The 18,609-nt window shown below is 47.1% G+C and overlaps 3 protein-coding genes across 5 annotated transcripts in view; all 3 read left to right on the plus strand.

Annotated features, from left to right (window-relative positions):
• The window catches only part of LOC309364699 (uncharacterized protein), an 83,069-nt gene that overhangs the window by 21,376 nt on the left and 43,084 nt on the right, over positions 1 to 18,609 (plus strand). The window lies entirely within an intron of this gene.
• Positions 614 to 8,369, plus strand: LOC309364680 (uncharacterized protein). Of its 2 annotated transcripts, none has more exons than XM_081902438.1 (4): positions 614 to 797; positions 2,337 to 3,236; positions 4,426 to 4,555; positions 5,484 to 8,369. In XM_081902438.1, exons 2-4 carry the CDS (start codon positions 2,511 to 2,513, stop codon positions 6,338 to 6,340), a joined length of 1,713 nt encoding a protein of 570 aa, XP_081758564.1. In that variant the 5' UTR covers positions 614 to 797; positions 2,337 to 2,510; the 3' UTR covers positions 6,341 to 8,369. The 2 variants fall into 2 exon arrangements, with proteins under 2 accessions (XP_081758564.1, XP_081758565.1); XM_081902439.1 differs by having other exon boundaries at positions 2,418 to 3,236.
• LOC309364710 (zinc finger protein with KRAB and SCAN domains 5-like) lies at positions 9,212 to 16,974 on the plus strand. 2 transcript variants are annotated; one of them, XM_081902502.1, is made up of 4 exons: positions 9,212 to 9,555; positions 11,631 to 12,509; positions 14,252 to 14,384; positions 15,105 to 16,974. In XM_081902502.1, exons 2-4 carry the CDS (start codon positions 11,799 to 11,801, stop codon positions 15,917 to 15,919), a joined length of 1,659 nt encoding a protein of 552 aa, XP_081758628.1. In that variant the 5' UTR covers positions 9,212 to 9,555; positions 11,631 to 11,798; the 3' UTR covers positions 15,920 to 16,974. The 2 variants fall into 2 exon arrangements, with proteins under 2 accessions (XP_081758628.1, XP_081758629.1); XM_081902503.1 differs by having other exon boundaries at positions 14,252 to 14,378.

The raw sequence follows: 18,609 nt of genomic DNA on the forward strand, positions 1-18,609 counted from the left end.
GGGATAGCTCAGTCGGTAGACCATGAGACTTTATCTCTGGGCCATGGGTTTGAGGCCCATATTGGGTTAAAGATTCCTGCATTTCAGAGGGTTGGACTAGATGACCCTCGTGGTCCCTTGCAAATTTATGGATCTAGGAAATAAATAAACAAGAGGTCATCATGCAGTAATGAGAGGGCCTTTCCCTGAGCTGGACCAGCAGAGGGCTCTAGTGCAGAGTAGCTGGAGGATAATTTGGTTCCCTCTGTTTGAAAGCTCCTCTTTCACCCATCTCCTGCCCCAGCTTCCTAGGTCAACCCCCCAAAGAATCATGGGAACTGTAGTTTGCTAAGGGTGCTGGGAATTGTAGCTCCATAAAGGGGTAAACTACAGTTCCGAGGATTGGGTGTGTGTGTTGAATGTGCTTTAAATGTGTCTTAAATGCATGGTATGTATGTAGCCCTGGGCACAGCTTTTCATAGCAAAACATAATCCAGTTCTGTAGCAAATCACAGAGGGGCATTTTTTTTTTTAAGTTGAGAGATGCACCCAATGGGTTAAACCTATCGAGTTCTGGTCTGAGCCCTAGAAAGGAAATTGTGGGGGAGGCGAGGAAAGGAAGAAGGAATCCTTTTTCTTTGTTATGGACGAAACGTGCTGGGTGACGTCATTTCTGGTGCCCTTTCTTCCCTCCTCTTCCTGGTGGGAATCTGACTTTTGAAATTTCCTCCTCCTTCCTTCTTTGTCAAAGAACTGTGGAACTGCAGCAGGTGCTGCTCAGGCAAATTGGTGGTGCACTGCTTAGCTTATAGGGAGAGGTGAGTTGTATTATTATTATTATTACTATTATTGTCATTATTAGTTCCAGAGTGCTGCAGAGAAAAAAAAAGAAATTGCAGATAAAGTAGGAGAAACCCTGCTTCAAATAATAATAATAATAATAATGAACGTGGACGCTGAGCTGAAGGTGGGCAGAGTAAGCTAAAAGCCAGTTCACCTTTAAAAGCTAAGCTGTTCCTCATCAGGATCTCAAAGGTAGCTTGCTTCTGGACTTAGAATCATAGAATCACAGAATCATAGAGTTGGAAGAGACCACAAGGGCCATCGAGTCCAACCCCCTGCCAAGCAGGAAACACCATCAGAGCACTCCTGACATATGGTTGTCAAGCCTCTGCTTAAAGACCTCCAAAGAAGGAGCCTCCACCACACTCCTTGGCAGCAAATTCCACTGTCGAACAGCTCTTACTGTCAGGAAGTTCTTCCTAATGTTGAGGTGGAATCTTCTTTCTTGTAGTTTGGATCCATTGCTCCGTGTCCGCTTCTCGGAGGTTCTATGGAACACAAGAGTAGCCCTTCTGGATCAGAGCAGTGCCCATCTAGTGCAGGACCCTGCGGCCAGTCAGATGCGTCTTGGAAAGCCTTCATGAGCCACTCTCCCCAGCATTCTTGCCTCTGGGCACAGAGGCAGAGAATGGTCCTCATAGCTTGTAGCCACCAGTAGCCTTTGTTGTTGTTGTTTAGTTGTGTCCGACTCTTCGTGACCCCCTGGACCAGAGCACGCCAGGCACTCCTGTCTTCCACTGCCTCCCGCAGTTTGGACAAACTCATGTTAGTAGCTTTGAGAACACTGTCCAACCATCTCGTCCTCTTCTCCTTGTGCCCTCCATCTTTCCCAACATCAGGGTCTTTTCCAGGGAGTCTTCTCTTCTCATGAGGTGGCCAAAGTATAGGAGCCTCAGCTTCAGGATCTGTCCTTCCAGTGAGCAATCAGGGCTGATTTCCAGCCTTTACCTCCATGAATTTGTCTAATCCTGGGCCACATTCAGGTCAGTCTCAGTGCTATAGCCAGGTTCTCCACCTCTTCAATTGATTTGATTTGTTATAATTCTATTCCACTTTTCATTCAAATGAATCACAAAGCAGCTTACGAACAATAGAATCAGAGTTGGAAGGCACCACGAGGGTCATCTAGCCCAACCCGAATCTTTTTTGCCCAGTGTGGAGTTTGAACCCACAACCCTGAGATTTAAGAGCCTCACGCTGAGCTATCCCATGGATAGATAAGTAACAATAACACAACAGAATATCACAAATACGTGCCATATAGAATGAATAACAAACCACCAGCAAAAGAATTACAAATAATCAGTAAAACAATTACAATATATAAAACACAATTAACACCACCACCACCACCCGAAGAAAACAGCACAATGCCAGCAAAAGTCTTACAGGATTCACAAAGTACTACAGCAGTCATAATCTATAAAACCATATTGACAACACTGACAAAGTAACAAGCAAAAAATAAAACCAGCACTGTTTCCTCTCACTTATTTTTTGTTTCTTGCTGTTAGGAGGAGGAGCCTCCCTCGCTGGCTTGGCTTGAGAATTTCTGGCCGTCGCTTAGAAATAAACCACTTCTACTGATTTTGCAGACCCCCTTGAGGGTCTTGGACTGCCTCCATTTTTGACAAGAGACGGGAGAGAAAGCGAGAGGAGGAGGAGGAAGGGGCAGTCCGGTTCTCAAAATGGACATGCGGAACGTGACAGGCTCCAAAGCATGGGAAGAAATGGAAGGTGCAGCAAAAGCCCCACATCACAGGGGCACAGGGCAGTTCCTTATTGGGACACCTTCCCATTATATAAAACGTGAGCCGGAAGAAGGGGCGCTGGAACGCTGGGAAGCCCAGTTGCAGGAGTTTCTGACGATGCTGCAGGCTCCCAACTCAGGATGCAGGAACCTACAGATATCTGAGGAGCCCTCCCCATGGGAGGATGCTAAGGCCTTCCTGGCCTCCTTTGAGCAAGTAGCCTCGGCCTGCCAGTGGCCTCGGGACAAGTGGGTGGCCCTCCTCCTGCCGGCTCTCAGCGGAGAGCCTGAGCAGGCCTTCAGCGGCCTCAGTGCCCAGGACAAGGGAGACTACAGGAAGGTGAAGGCGGCCATCTTGGAAGGGGAGGCCATTGCGAGGGAGAAGCAGCGGCAGCACTTCAGGCAACTCCGCTATCGGGAGGCGGAGGGTCCGAGAGGCGTTTATGGCCGACTCCGAGAGCTTTGTGGCCAGTGGCTGAAAATAGAGAGGCACACAAAGGATGAGATTCTGGAGCTGCTGATCTTGGAGCAGCTCCTGAGCATCCTGCCGGGAGACATGCAGAGCTGGGTCAGGGAGCGAAAGCCGGAGACCTGCGCCCAGGCAGTGGCCCTGGCAGAGGGATTCCTCATGGGGCAGGATGCGATGGAGGGTCCGGAACAGAAGGTGAGAAATTCTGAAGATGTACAGCAGCAGTGGGGAAGCCCTCTCTGGCCAGTTCATTTAGACCAGGCACCCCCCAACTTGGTCCTCCAGATATTTTTGGGACTACAACTCCCATCATCTCTAGCTAACAGGACCAGTGGACAGGGATGGGAATTGTAGTCCCAAAACATCTGGAGGGCCGAGTTTGGGGGTGCCTGATTTAGACCTTCCAGGACTCCATTGGGCCTGTGGTCAGCTAATGGTGAGTGTTTGCAAATAACGATCACCTGGTTGTTAGAGCTTGACAGGTGGGCAGGCCTGTCAAATTTCGCCTGTGGGGTGGGAGGGGGAGATAAGTATCCAGACTGCTGGACACATCCAGTTTTTCACCTGCTGGCGTATGGTGTCTATGATATGATATTGGCCCGAATATAAGCACTTTCCCCACAAATTATGATCGTGAAAAGTCAAGTGCGGCTTATATTTGCGACCTTTCGCTCCCAGAAAAGTGGCGCAGTCTCTCTCCCCCCCCCCCCCCCCGAAGCAGCCCAGGAGCGCAGGACAACGGCACCCTGCCCGCCCGCCGCTCCCAAGCCTCCCCTGAGCCGTTGGAATGAAGGGGGGTAGGGGCAGAGGCTGCTGGCAAAGTGGCCCAGCTCCCCCCCCCCCAAAGAGCAACCCGGGGGCAACGTGGTGCGTCCCGTCCACTGCTTCCAAGCCTCCTCTAAGTCGCTGAATTTTAAAGATGCTGCATATTTGAAGGTGCGGCTTATATTTGAGCCAATATGGTAATTTGTTATTTCAAGTGTCTGGGTGCTAAGTAACCAATGGAAATTAATGTATTTGGAGGGATTTGCTCTAGCCCAGATCTTGGTGGCCAGAAAGTGTACGTCATGTCGGGTTCCTTCGGACCATTACAGTGGTACATCGGGTTACAGACGCTTCAGGTTACAGACTCCGCTAACCCAGAAATAGTACCTCGGGTTAAGAACTTTGCTTCAGGATGAGAACAGAAATTGCAGCGCAGCAGCAGTGGGAGTCCCCATTAGCTAAAGTGGTACCTCAGGTTAAGAACAGTTTCAGGTTAAGAACGGACCTCCAGAACGAATTAAGTTCTTAACCCAAGGTACCACTGTACTTGTTATCCACTTCAGGCTAGCAGAAGCCATATGGCCTCTTCCGTTCATGATCTTCCTCACTGCTGTTTCAGGTACCTGTGCCTTTTGCGGTGATGGCTGCGGATCCTTCTGAGATGGGCCAGCTTCTGCCACAGGACACCTGGGCTGGGCAGGTCTTCAGAGAAGCCACGGACAGGCAGAGTGAAGTGACGAGATTGCCGAGTAAGGATTCACCATGCTCAGGTTTTCATGAGGCAGTTTCTCCTCTCACTCCTTTTCCCCCCTCTCTGGCAAATATTCACTTTTCTGCCATCATCATTATTATCATTATCCCACATTGGTCCCAACAGCCACAGCAGGCGCTGCAACTTCTGACAGGTTGAATTCACCCTTAAGGCGAATTTGAGGGGAGTCCCCCGCCTCAAATGGAGTAAGTGCACTGCATCTATTATGTGGGGTGGGGTTTACCTGACCCCCCCAATATTTTATTAAAGTTGGCACCCCTGTCCACACTTCTCCCTCACCACGACGCTTCCCTTGTCACTTAAACCCCTCACTGCCACAAGCCCTTGTTCAATTTCATTGGATGTCTCTAGGTTCTAGTATTATGAGATAAGGTGGAAAATGTCTCTGTTCACTTTCTCCATATCACAATCACATCCCTTCCCTTACTCCTCTTTCTTCTAAACTAAAAAGTCCTAAAAGCTGTAACCTTTCCTCAAGCTGGGCTTATAGGCCTCAGCCCTCTATTTTCTGGGGGTTTTTTTGTGTTTTTTTTTTACTCTAGCATCTGATATTCAGAGCTGGACAATATTTGACTAGAGAGATCCAGTACAACATGACCGACCTGTTTTCCATGAATTTCTCTAATCCTTAAAAAAAACAGAAGACTCTCATAAACTAAGACAGCAGCCCATTGCCTTGTCTAGTAATTTTAAAATTTAATTAGAAGTGCTTTCTATTGTCTGTGCTGAAGCTACGACTACACAATTTCAGTGGAAGACTTTAATTCTCGTATTATGAGGAGGGAAAGAGAATATTCTCACATATTCTGCCTGCAACAGCTCTGATACTAAACTCTGTTGATTTTCTGTTTGGAATAATCACTCCAGAACAGATAAGATTCTCTGGGATTTTTTTATTCCTACAGGTAATGAGCAGGTATTGGAGAATGAGACAAATACCCTCCACCAGGAAGGTTCTGTGCAAGGAGAAGCAAACAATGCCTGTTTGGGAAGAGAGGAGGATTTCCATGACCATCAAAAGCGAATAACGTTTGAGAATCAGCCAGGGTTGTTGAATGATGAAGAAAGAAGCTATGAGAGTGGTCTGGTGGAAAAATCCACTCTCTATGCAGAAGTTAGCAGAGAGGAGAGAGAATCCGCTGACTCACAAATAATAGAGTGTAGTGAGGTACAAAAAGCATCATCTGACTGTCGAAGAGACTTTGAACGGAGCTCAGACCTTATGGTACAGCAGAGCATTCACATCAGAGAGAAGCCGTACCTGTCATTCTATTGTGGAAACAGTTTCATTAAGACGCAGGGCCTTCTTGCTCATGAGAGAACCCACACAGGATTGTGGAACATATATAATTACTCTAACGGTGGGAAAAACTTCAGTTGCAGTTCAGGCTCTATGCAGCACATGAGAATCCACACAGGAGAATCTCTGTACACGTGCTCTCACTGCGGCAAAAACTTTGACAATTGTTCAGTTTTCCAGGAACACGTCAGGCTGCACACACTGGAGACACCGTACAAGTGCTCAGACTGCGGGAAGAGCTTCGACAAAAAGCGTTACCTTAACAACCACGTGAGGAAGCACAGAGGGGAGAAGCCGTACGAGTGCCTGCAATGCGGGAAAAGCTTCCCTATAAAGTCCAAACTTGTAAAACACGAGATAATACACATGAGGGAGAAGCCATACAGGTGCGCCCTGTGTGGGAAAACATTCGTTCGGAAGACAGACCTTTGTGCACACGATAAAATCCACACAGTACAGTAGATATTTCAAAATTTATCTGGCAGGGGAAGAAGCCAAGAATAAAACACAAATCATTAATAGATTCTAAGGATAGAGGTGGCTTTTCCCTGCCAGATTTAAGGTTATATTATGAGGTGTCCTGCCTTTGCTGGCCCCGAGAATGGATACAACTACAAAATACAGATATTTTAGATTTGGAGGGTCACGATAATAGATTTGGTTGCATTCATATTTATGGTATGAAAAAGTCAAAGTACACAGAGATTTCCTGAACCACTTAGTAAGAAAGTCACTATATGTTGTATAAGAAAAATACAAAAATCTCTTGGAGCAGAAAACACTATGGTGGCTCTCCCCGCTAGAAGCGATTTATGTGAAAAAATTGAATATGAGAAAGGGTTGGGCAACATATAAGGAATTATTAGTAGAAGAAGAGCACCAGTTGAAATTGAAAAAATTGAGGATATAAGAGATCTTTTAACGGATTGGTAACAGTATCACCAGCTAAAGAGATGTTTTTAAAACAGATAAAAGAAAGGGATTTTCTAATGAAATATCGAAGTCTGAGAGAGTTTTGTTGGAGAATAATGTGAAATTACTCTCTAAAATGTATAAATTGTTATTGGAATGGTTTACTAAAGATGAAAAAGTTAAACTGGTTATGATACAATGGGCAAGGGATTTTGGATACAACACACAGCTTTCAACATGGGAAAAACTACGTAGAAAGGATTTGAAATTTACAGTGTATTATACATTAAAAGAAAACTATATGAAAATGATGTACCACTGGTATTTAACTCCAAGTAAATTAGCAGCAATGTATAGGACAAGCTCAAATATTTGCTAGAAATGTAAAGAAAAGTTAGGCACCTTTTACCATATGTGGTGGAACTGTAAAGTAATAAAGGAATTCTGGGAAATGATATACAATGAACTGAAAAAAAGTTTAAAATAACGTTTGTTTAAAAAAACCCAGAAGCCTTTTTGTTAGGAATTGTGGGTGCAGAGATACTGAGAACACTGTTTATGTATGCTACAACAGCAGCAAGAATGCTGCTTGCCCGAGGTTGGAAAGAAAGCAAGGTCCTACCAGAGTGGACTGGCAGAGCAAAATATTGGCTTATGCAGAGATGGCAAAAATGACGGGGAAAATCAGAAACCAGGAAGATGAAAACTTCAGCAAAGAATGGGAGAAAATTATACTATACTTGACAGACAACTGTAAACACTTGAACACTTTGGCAGGTCTTAAATAACTCTTGTAATGTTATATAGACTTTGGATACAATGGAGGGCTGAAAATTAGGAGGACTTATAGTATACAATTGAAAAAGTTAATTAAAGAACCCACAGAGGGGAGTGGGGAGGTCTTGAGATTCGGAAGAATCTTGTGCATTTTTTATTATCTGTGATTTTGAATGTGAATGAATTTGTAAAAGCAAATAAAAATTCTTCCCCCCTCTCCAAAAAAAATAATCCACACTGGACTGGAAAAAGGTTATAATATTGGTTGCGCAGCTTGTGCCTTGAAAGCGTCAGTAAATTTTTATTTTATATATTTAGGATATATCAAGAAATGCATTTCCTTGTGGGTGGAGAGTGTGGAAATCAAGGCAACTAAAAGTAGTAATTTTCAACAATTAAAGCTTTTAAAAGAAACTAATCTTACAGAAATAACTATGCATCAGTCAACCCCTCCATATCGGTGAGCATAAGCAGTGAATGCTATCGACCATCCCCCAAATGTTCTGCAAAAGCCTGTGTGATGGACAGTGAGCAGTGGCATAGCTACATCTGTTTCTCTTGGGAGGGCATTCCACAGCGAATGGTGCCACGCTCAAAAAGACCCCGTCTTTCCCAACCACCTGCCCAAACTCCGGCAGCATGGGGGGATAGGACAAAGGGAATGGATTCAGCAAAGCCAGAGCCTCACCCCACAAGAATGATCCCACACAGAAGGAAATGTGGTGTGTAAGTACTCTCATTTTGGGAAGGCAAAGTTGATGACTTGAGTCATGATTTAAGATGCTGGGTAGCAGAGAAGATACAGGCCACATTCACACCATACGTTTAAAGCACTGTGATGTCACTTGGAATAGCCATGTCTTCCCCCCAAATAATCCTGGGAGCTGTTAAGGATGCTGGGAATTGTCATGAGATGTCCTAGTCCCATCACAGAACTACAACTCTCAGAGTGGTGTAACAATATCTCTTCACAGGAAACCTTGAGAATTGTAGCTCTGTCAGAATAGTCTTCTCAGGAGTTTGGACACACTCCTTTTGCAGGGTGGCAGCAGGTTTAAATTCATCCAAATGAAGTTGGGAAATCTAAATAATAATACAGTGGTATCTTGGGTTACATACGCTTCAGGTTACAGACTCCGCTAACCCAGAAATAGTACCTCGGGTCAAGAACTTTGCTTCAGGATGAGAACAGAAATCGTGCTCCAGGAGCGCAGCAGCGGGAGGCCCTAAGAATGGACCTCCGGAACGAATTAAGTTCTTAATCCGAGGTACCACTGTAAATAATGTTGTTGTTGTTGTTGTTTAGACGTTTAGTCATGTCCGACTCTTCGTGACCCCATGGACCAGAGCACGCCAGGCACTCCTGTCTTCCACAGCCTCCCGCAGTTTGGCATCAGCAATAAAAACAATGGCACAATTTTATTTCCAAGCCATTACAATGATTAAAAATGTATATGTAAAAAACGCTTTCAGCTCCAAAAACAATTTTGAATCCGATACAGATGCAGGGAGGGATAGAAGCCCAAGAACAGCTCTTTCCTGTGACCCTCCAGGTGTTAATGAACTACAACTCCCATCAGCCTCCAGCAGGAATGGCCTAATGGCCAGGAATTCTGGGAGGTGTAGTCCAAGCAACATCTGACGACCCGCAGGATTCCCCAGCCCTGTTCTTGCCCGAGAAAGCTCACAGAAAAGCAGCCCAGGCCTGTTTGGAAAAGGTTAAATCTACCGAGTGCAACCACGATTCCTAGCAGCGCCTGGCAATGTCAGAAGGGAAGTATCAGGAATTGCGAAGCCACTTCCTCCCCCCCCCAAAAAAAACCCCCCACTTTCTAAGAGAGCCCTGGTGGGAAACTGGCTTTTTTAAAAAATGAAATAAACTATAAGTATATATTTCTCAGGCTGCTGAGAGTGAGTCTGGATCAGAACTGCCCTTATTCATGGGCCATGCACAGTGCAGAGAGCTTTGCTAAGCCAGCCAAGGAGAGGTGAGTGCAAGAAGTGGGGGGCGGTGGGCACTGAAAGCTGAGAAATAATTTCCAGGGGGGCACAAAGGAACAGCAGCAGCTGCTGTAAAGGGAACCCTGGGCTGCCAAAGGGCAAAGCCACTTTTGCAAGGGGAGAGGGGGGGAGAGGAGAACAGCCTGCTGAGAGATGCAACAATACAGGGTGGGGAGGAACACAAAACCCTGACACTTCAATTTCTCTGGGGTCTGACCTCCAAATCTGTGGCTTCTTGCTAGTAAGGGTTGTTGTTGTTGTTTAGTCCTGTCCGACTCTTCGTGACCCCCTGTGCACGCCAGGCACTCCTGTCTTCCACTGCCTCCCGCAGTTTGGTCAAACTCATGCTGGTAGCTTTGAGAACACTGTCCAACCATCTCGTACTCTGCCGTCCCCTTCTCCTTGTGCCCTCCATCTTTCCCAGCATCAGGGTCTTTTCCAGGGAGTCTTCTCTTCTCAGGAGGTGGCCAAAGTATTGGAGCCTCAGCTTCAGGATCTGTCCTTCCAGTGAGCACTCAGGGCTGATTTCCTTCAGAATGGATCGGTTTGATCTTCTTGCAGTCCATGGGACTCTCAAGAGTCTCCTCCAGCACCATAATTCAAAAGCATCAATTCTTCAGCGATCAGCCTTCTTTATGGTCCGGCTCTTACTTCCATACATCACTACTGGGAAAACCATAGCTTTAACTATACGGACGTTTGTTGGCAAGGTGATGTCTCTGCTTTTAAGATGCTGTCTAGGTCTGTCATTGCTTTTCTCCCAAGAAGCAGGCATCTTTTAATTTCATGGCTGCTGTCCCCATCTGCAGTGAAAATGGAACCCAAGTAAGTAAAATCTCTCACTGCCTCCATTTCTTCCACTTCTATTTGCCAGGAGGTGATGGGCCCAGTGGCCATTATCTTACTTTTTTTGATGGTGGAAACCTGCAAAGGTGAGATTTTGCCCCCCTTGAAAACCAGTGGGATAGGGAGCTGGGGTCTAGGAGACAGTGACACTTGGAGGGCTTCAACAGATGATTAGACAAATTCATGGAGGAGAGGGTCTTGCTTGAAACCTGCAGGCGTTGTGAGCAGTGTTAGAAATTAGCCCGCGGTTTGCTACTGGCGTAGGTCCAGTCATGACCATGTGGAGATCTCTGGGTGCCAGGCTGACGACTGACATCTCCATCTGGCTGCCCGCCCCCATCTTTCTTATGGAGAAGATCTTGTTTATTTCATTTATATCCCACCTTTTTATCCAAGGAGTACATGGTTCACACACACACCCTCAGTTGATCCTCACAACTAGGTAGGTAAAGAGGCTGCGACTGGCCCAAGGTCACCCAGTGAGCTTCATGACTGAGTGGGGATTTGAACACTGATCTCCCAGGTCCTTTTCTGACACTCTAACCCAGCGTCTCCCAAATTTTGGTCTCCAGCTGTTTTGGACTACAACTCCCATCATCCCTAATTGGCAAGACCAGTGGTCAGGGATGATGGGAACTGTAGTTCGAAAGCAGCTGGAAACCTAAGTTTGGGAAACACTGCTCTAATCACAACAAACCCTGGCTTCCTGGAGAACAACTGCTGTGGGGCAGATCTATAAATTAAGTTGGTAAATAAATATGGGCAGAACAGAATGTCATTTAGAGAAGGATCTGAAATACTTCCCTTGAAGCTTGAATTTGTTTTACTCTGGATCAGACATAGGCAAACTCCAGCCCTCCAGATGTTTGGGACTACAGTTCCCATTACCCCTAGCTAACAGGATCAGTGGTCAGGGATGATGGGAATTGTAGTCCCAAACATCTGGAGGGCCAGAGTTTGCCTATGCCTGCTCTGGATTGGTTTATGTGGTGTTTTAATGCGTTGTAAACCAGAGCAGGACTCTTCTTCCTTTTTTAATATTAATTTTTGATTTTCAGCTTTTACAAACACTTTAGCCAGAAAAACAAAGTCTTTACAAATCCACTTCTTATGTTCTTTTGCTCTGCAGCTCTCACTCCCCTGTTGGGCTCACTATTTACCATTCTTATACTCCCTCTCTCTCACACCCCCTGCCTTTCTCTCTCTTCCTGTTTAGGACAAGCCCATATTCCTACCTGAGAACTGGACGGGAGACCCTTGATTGTGACTCCAAGAGAAGCCCCTTAACTCTAGAGGGTTAAGACATCGGAGGCTGTCCCGCATTGGAAGCGGGAGACTGGAATAGTTAGAAAGAGAAGCAGGGGGACGCAGCTAACCTCTGAAAATGGAGGAGCAGGACACGGCCGGCTCCAAATTGTGGCAGGGGATGCGGGGGGAAGGAAAGAGAGTCCCACAAGTGGTCCATGTGGGGAGCATCGGGACCTCAGTGAGCAAGGATCTCCCACCACAGATTAAGCGGGAGCCAGAGGAGGGGCTGCAGCAGCAGCACTGGGAGACCCAGTGGCAGCAGTTCTTGCAGAGTGTGCAGGCCCCAGACCCCAGATCGCAGCCTCATCCCGTCTCTGGGGAGGAGGCCAAGGAGATCCAGGCCTCATTCCAAGGTGTCACCAATGCCGCGCAGCGGCCGAAGGGTGGATGGGTGACCCAGGCTGTGCCGGGCCTCGGTGGGGAAGCCCAGAAGGTCTACCGAAGCCTGGACTCCTTCGTGAAGGTGAAGGAGGAGGCCGCGAGCGAGGGGGCCCTGCGGCCGGAGACACGGCGCCAGCGCTTCCGCCACTTCTGCTACCAGGAGGCCAAAGGGCCCCGCGAGGTTTGCCAAAGGCTCCGGGAGCTGTGCTGCCAGTGGCTGAAACCGGAGAGGCACACCAAGGAGCAGATCCTGGAGCTGCTGATCCTGGAGCAGTTCCTGATCATCTTGCCCCTGGAGATGCAGAGCTGGGTCCGGGAGAGCGAGCCGGAGAGCTGTGCCCAGGCAGTGACCCTGGCAGAAGGCTTCCTGATGGGGCAGCAAAACGGCAAGAGATGCGGGCAACAGGTAATGGTGGGCAAATCGAAAGGAGAAGTGTGGGTTGGGTTTGGAGGCGACCCACTTTGTGTATTGCTTGATTTTGTTCTTTTTGTTTTGTTTTTTTAAAACTTTTTTATTCAAAATTAAAACAAAACATATTATCCAGAAACATATCATCCTTATTTTTTCCCTCCCACACAAAGCCCACCCACCCCCACCCACCGGCTTCCCTCAGTTCCAGTCTTTGGTTTCTCTAAGAATGCTGTTTTCTGCATGTTACACAGTTGTATAGATCCTCAAACTTTTTAGCCGATTTATCATCAATAGAAAAGTTTGTGAATGTTTATTCAAAGCCAGCCAAGGAGTCCAGTTCGCTTTGTTGCGTCTTTGAATACTTTGAAAAGGGTTGCCCATTCATCTTTAAAGTCACAGTTATCCTTGACCCGTAGCTTATATGTCAATTTTGCCAGTTCTGCATAGTCCATAATTTTTTCTTGCCATGATTCTTTAGTTGGGGGTTTCTTCAGTCTTCCATCCTTGTGCTATTAGAACTCTCGCGGCTGTTCTCGCAGACATGAAGATGTTTTCCAGCTTTTTTGGCAGATCTTGATTTTGATTTATCTTATTATTTATTAAATTGATCAGTTGCTTTTTTGCTGTAGAAACTCAAAGCAGCTTACAGCATTTTAAGCAATACCATGCATAAAGGCCATAGATAGCTAAAAGCCAAAGGCCTGGTGAGAGATAAATGTTTTTCTCTGGTGTCCATTGAAGCCAACCTCTAGGAGCCAAGGTCTTTTTGGCTCCCCCGTAAAATATTTCAGGGGTCCGGCCCCCCCCCCCAAGTTGATGGGCATTGCCACTCAAATCATGTGTGCGCGCCATGTCTTGCGATTGATTATGCGGAGCAGGGCTTACCTGGCACCCCCTACCAATATTTTATTCAAGTTGGCACCCCTGCTGCCACCTAAAGATATGTAAGGAAGGCACCAGGCGAGCCTCCCTGGGGAGAGCATTCCACAAGCGGGGAGCCACTGCAGAAAAGGCCCTCTTCTAGTATTGCCATTATTACTACAGTGGTACCTCGGGTTAAGTACTTAATTCGTTACGGAGGTCCGTTCTTAACCTGAAACTGTTCTTAATCTGAAGCACTACTTTAGCTAATGGGGCCTCCTGCTGCTGCTGCGCCGCCAGAGCACAATTTCTGTTCTCATCCTGAAGCAAAGTTCTTAACCCGAGGTACTATTTCTGGGTTAGCAGAGTCTGTAACCTGAAGCATCTGTAACCTGAAGCATATGTAACCCGAGGTACCACTGTATTATAGTAACACTCACACGTAACAGGCAAAGTGTGAGTTAGCATCAACATCTAGTTCCCCATCTCATTTATTAACAGCCTGATGGCCACAAGGGAGAGGTGGTGGTCAGGCAAATAATGGCTGTGGTGGTGAAGGCGCCACACGTAAAATAGTTGCTTTCCCAAATGTGGCCTCAATTGTGTGCGCAAACACCAGTGCAGCTGAAGGAGCAACGGTGTGACAATTCTAAATATCACTTCATTATTATTCATATACCACCGGTTGTAAGGAGGAGAGGCAGAGGGCTCTTGTGTTTGAATCCTGCTTGCTGGTTTCCCACAGGCATCTAGTGAGCCACTGTGAGAACAGGATGCTGGGCTTAGATGGGCCACTGACCTGGTATCTAGCTGCGTTCTGAGGTTTTTATGTACGTTCTTAATGTCTGTCTACCCGCCTCCCTGCTCTCTTTCAGCTGCCAGCACCTTTTGCGGAGGTGGCTGTGAGTTCCTCCGAAGTGGACCAGATCCTGTCCGACACTTGGAACAGGCAGCTCTGCAGAATAGCCAAGCAGGATCAGAGCAAGGAGGAAAACCAACTCAGTAATGGTGAACATGGAGGGTCTGTTTGATCAGGGGGTGGGAAAACTTTTCCAGCCTGGGGGGTTGAACTCTCTCCTGAGACCCGCAAGCCAGGGGTGGGTGGTGCCAGTGGCAAAAGAAGTGTATTATTATTAGTAGTAGTAGACATCCCTTCATCTGTAGATCTCAGGGTGTTTCACAATGTAAAATTACGATATATATAAAAGTTACATAATAAAAATAACAACAAAAACAAGCCAATAATCCCTGCGTTTACCTCAGATTTTAATCTTTAAGCTGTTGTTGTACAATGTTTTAAATGTCTTTTTTATTCTTGTGAAAGCTGTCCCAGTTGTGCTTTTTGAGCTGGTCTTTGACCGTAATAAAATTATGTAGGTATGCAGGTATGTAATCCCCGCTCCCATAACACATTTAAAAGGGCATCAGATGTCAATCAGGCAAAGGCCTGGCTGAAGAGGAACGTTTTTACCTGGTGCCTAAATATGCATAATGAAGGCACCAGGTGAACCTCCCTAGGGAAAGCACACCACAAACAGGGAGCCACCACAGAGATGGCCCCTTCTTATGTTGCCACCCTCCGGACCTCTCGTGGAGGAGGCACACGAATAAGGGCCTCAATTGATGATCACAGGCTCCGGGACGGTTCCTATGGGAAGAGGTGGTCCTTGAGGTATTGCAGTCCTGGGCATTTTGCCTCTGTATAATAAACTCTTCTTATCTCCGCAGCTGACGAGCAGGTGGGAGATAACCTTCATCACCAGGAAGGCTCTGACCAGGTGGAGCCGCATGATGCATCAATGAGAATCGGCTTGGTCTTCCAGAATTACGAGGAGGGAACTGTGTTGTTGGGTCAGAAGGCGCTGGCAGGCAAACAGGACCCCGAAAGTAGAACGGGTGGAGCTGTAGCCTGCTGGGAAGGCGGCTGCCGCAGGAAGGAACCCAAAGCCCAGGATTGCGTGGAGGCGAAACCGCACAGCGACACCAATGGAAGCTTCCGGCCGAGCCAAGGCGCCCTTAAGCGGGAAGCGGTTGCCGGGGATGAGAAACCGTTCAAGTCCTCGGCCTTTCCTCCGAGCCCAGGCCTCCTCGTCCCGCACGAGAGGAGCCACGCGGGGGACAGGCGATATAAATGCTCCGAGTGTGGGAAGAGTTTCAACCAAAAGCGGTACCTGGCGGGGCACCGGAGAATCCACCGAGGGGAGACCCCCTACAAATGCTCAGACTGCGGGAGGAGCTTCAATCGGAAGTGGAACCTCATTGCTCACAAGAGAATCCACTCGGGGGAGAACCCGTACAAGTGCTCGGACTGCGGGAAAACATTCAGCCAGAAGGGTAACCTTATGACCCACGTGAGGATCCACACGGGGGAGAAGCCCTACAAGTGCGCCGAGTGCGGGAAGCGCTTCAGCCAGAGGGCGGGCCTCACCTCGCACAGGAAGAGCCACATAAAAATAAACAGCGTAGGAAAAGCCACCTTGGGGTATCTGATTTTCCTAAACCTTAGTGAATCTGGGCAAGAGGGGAGCCCCGTGGAAGCTTAGGAGTTGGGCAGGAAGCTCCGTGCAGAGCTCGAAAACATTCTTTGTCCGGGAAAAAGGAAAGAAAGGAGGAAACCCTTAGAATTCCCATCTGTGATAGAAACAGGCAGCGGACGCGTAGGATTGAGAAGAGGTTCTGTAAATGCTGTGACTGAATGACGCTGGGACAGAACTATCACTCATAACTCATGAAATGGCAGGTTGTGTGGCGTGAGACTCTTAATCTCAAGGTTGTAGGTTTGAGTTACATGTTGGGCATAGGGTTCCTGCATTGCCGGAGGTTGGACTAGATGACCCATGTGGTCCCTTCTGACTCGTACAATCCTATGAAAAGTGTTCTGGGCTATATGGGAAGGGCTGCATCTCAGTGGCAGAGGGTGGGTTCAATTTCTGACATCTCCAATTAGCATCAGCAATGCTAAGTTCGATGGACCAGTGGTCTGCCACAGAATGAGGCAGCGTCCTTTGTTGAAGCAGCTCTCATTTAGAGGGACTGGGATCTCACTTAGTCTTTAACAGACCAAAACTCAGAGGTAGAGCATCTGCTTTTACATGCAGAAGGTCTCAGGTTTGATTCCCGGCCTCTCCAGGTAGGGCATTCATCTGCAGAACCAGTGCTCAGTAAAGGCCAGACGTAGTCTGACCTCCGTGTAAGCGTTCTGCAAGCAAATCGGAATGAATGCTGAAGAAACAGATTGGCTGGAGGAGCCCAGGTCTAACCAGGGTTTAAGTGGGTGGAGATGGGCACATGCCCTGTAGTTAAACTCGGTGGTCCTGTGGACTTTGCTGCAGAACAGCATGTCTTAAAGCTACACCAAGAGGCTGCTTCAAAAGTTGACAGTCGTAGTTTATGGCCCTGAGGGTCATGATTCAGCATCAGAAGGCTTTGGGTAGGGGATACAGTGATACTTTGGTTCTTGAACTTAATCCATTCCAGGAGTCCGTTCGACTACTGAAACCGTTCGAAAACCAAGGCACAGTTTCCAATTGGCTGCAGGAGCTTCCTGCACTCAAGCGGAAGCCACATTGGATGTTCGGCTTCCGAAAAACTTTTGCAAACCGGAGAGCCAATTTGTTCGGGAACAAAGCCGTTCAGGAACCAAGGTACCACCTTATTCTTCTGCAAGCCAGCTGCTATGTTTTCTGCAAGGCATTACCGTAGTCGAGGGCACCCTTGGAATCTTTAGGCACCCCACACAATTATTCTCTAGGCTGCCTCCATGGTGCAACTGGTGCAGACCATTTGTTTGTGTTGCATTCAAAATGATTTTCGTTTTTGATAAAAAAAATTAAAAGCCAGAGCACAGCTTCAAAAGTGGGAAATGGTTTGGGTTTTTTAAAGAACCACCTTCTAGAATCCAGTGTTTTCCGATTGTAGTTATACGTACCAAATAATTACAAAAACAACCTATGCAGACCATGAGAGGGTTCCATGTGATTAATGCGTCACAACATTCACCAGCTTGATGCTGTCCATCTCTCATCAGCCCCAGCTGTAATCCAAAAGATCTCGAAGGTGCCTGGTTGAAGAAGACTGACACGCTGAACAGATTAGACTGGCCTCTGTGCTTTGCCTTCACAGCCTCCAAAACTCACTTCCCCCCCAGAGCTTCACACCATTCCTGTTCCCTAGAATTTTCTTGCAGCCCAGCCAACATCCTGTTCATCATCTCAGCAGAAGTTTGATTATTGCCAACGTTCTGTAGCTGGTCAGTCCCCCTCTGTGACCTCACAGGGGCTCAGCCAATGGCTGCAAGGAGGGAATGGGCACCAAATGGGGGGAGGGAATAATAAAATCCCAGGAAGATGCTTTAAAAATGAGCAACATTTTACTTAATTGGGAAAGGGCACAACAAAGAAAGGAAAAAAACCTCGGTGTTATGAAGCTTAACTCTCAAAAGTTTGCTCACATTGCAATAAAATTTGTTTGCCTCTTTGTTTTTCTTGCATTGGTGGATTAACATAACTGTTTTTATGGAATCGATATCTGGGCAAGCTCCACATTGCAGTTTTCTAGTATTCCCTTTCTAAGCCCCATGCGTAGGCACACTAAGGCCCAATCACCTTCTAAATCCGGCCTGCGAACGGTCCGGGAATCAGCGTGTTTTTATATGAGTAGAATGTGTCCTTTTATTTAAAATGCATCTCTGGGTTATTTGTGTGGCCTGCCTGGTGTTTTTACATGAGTAGAATGTGTGCTTTTATTTAAAATACATCTCTGGTTTATTTGTGGGGCGTAGGAATTCATTCATATATATTTTTTTCAAAATATAGTCTGGCCCTCCACAAGGTCTGAAGGACAGTGGACCGGCCCCCTGCTGAAAAAGTTTGCTGACCCCTGCCCTAGATTCCAGTACCGTGCAAAGGAATTGATTGGCAGAAAGAGTCCAAAGCAGAAAAAAGCTTCAGAAAGTGGAGCACCCATATTCCAAGGCAGTGTACCTCTGCTGATTGGTTGATGCTGTACCCCAAGAGGGCGGGGATTTTCTACGGCTGAAGGGCTGAATTCCCTTCTGAGCAAATTTATCAGGAAGTAACGGGCCAGGGTTGAGTGGGGCCAGAGGCAAAAGTAGGGAGGACTAGGCTAGTTTCTACAGCTGGTTAGAGCGAGGTGCTGATAATGCCAAGGTTGCAGGTTCAAGCCCCGTCAGGGACAGCTGCATATTCCTGCATCGCAGGAGGTTGGACTCGAT

Source organism: Podarcis melisellensis, assembly GCF_964234715.1.
Source record: "Podarcis melisellensis genome assembly, chromosome: 2".
Taxonomy (NCBI): domain Eukaryota; kingdom Metazoa; phylum Chordata; class Lepidosauria; order Squamata; family Lacertidae; genus Podarcis; species Podarcis melisellensis.

What these genes read in the sequence shown, in the direction of transcription:
- LOC309364680 (XM_081902438.1), top strand. Translation starts at nt 2,511, where the DNA reads ATGGACATGCGGAACGTGACAGGCTCCAAAGCATGGGAAGAAATGGAA. An exon ending in TGGAGGGTCCGGAACAGAAG is followed by an intron (nt 3,237 to 4,425) that starts GTGAGAAATTCT and finishes CTGCTGTTTCAG; the next exon opens with GTACCTGTGCCTTTTGCGGT. An exon ending in TGAAGTGACGAGATTGCCGA is followed by an intron (nt 4,556 to 5,483) that starts GTAAGGATTCAC and finishes TTATTCCTACAG; the next exon opens with GTAATGAGCAGGTATTGGAG.
- LOC309364710 (XM_081902502.1), top strand. Translation starts at nt 11,799, where the DNA reads ATGGAGGAGCAGGACACGGCCGGCTCCAAATTGTGGCAGGGGATGCGG. An exon ending in GCAAGAGATGCGGGCAACAG is followed by an intron (nt 12,510 to 14,251) that starts GTAATGGTGGGC and finishes GCTCTCTTTCAG; the next exon opens with CTGCCAGCACCTTTTGCGGA. An exon ending in GGAAAACCAACTCAGTAATG is followed by an intron (nt 14,385 to 15,104) that starts GTGAACATGGAG and finishes TTATCTCCGCAG; the next exon opens with CTGACGAGCAGGTGGGAGAT.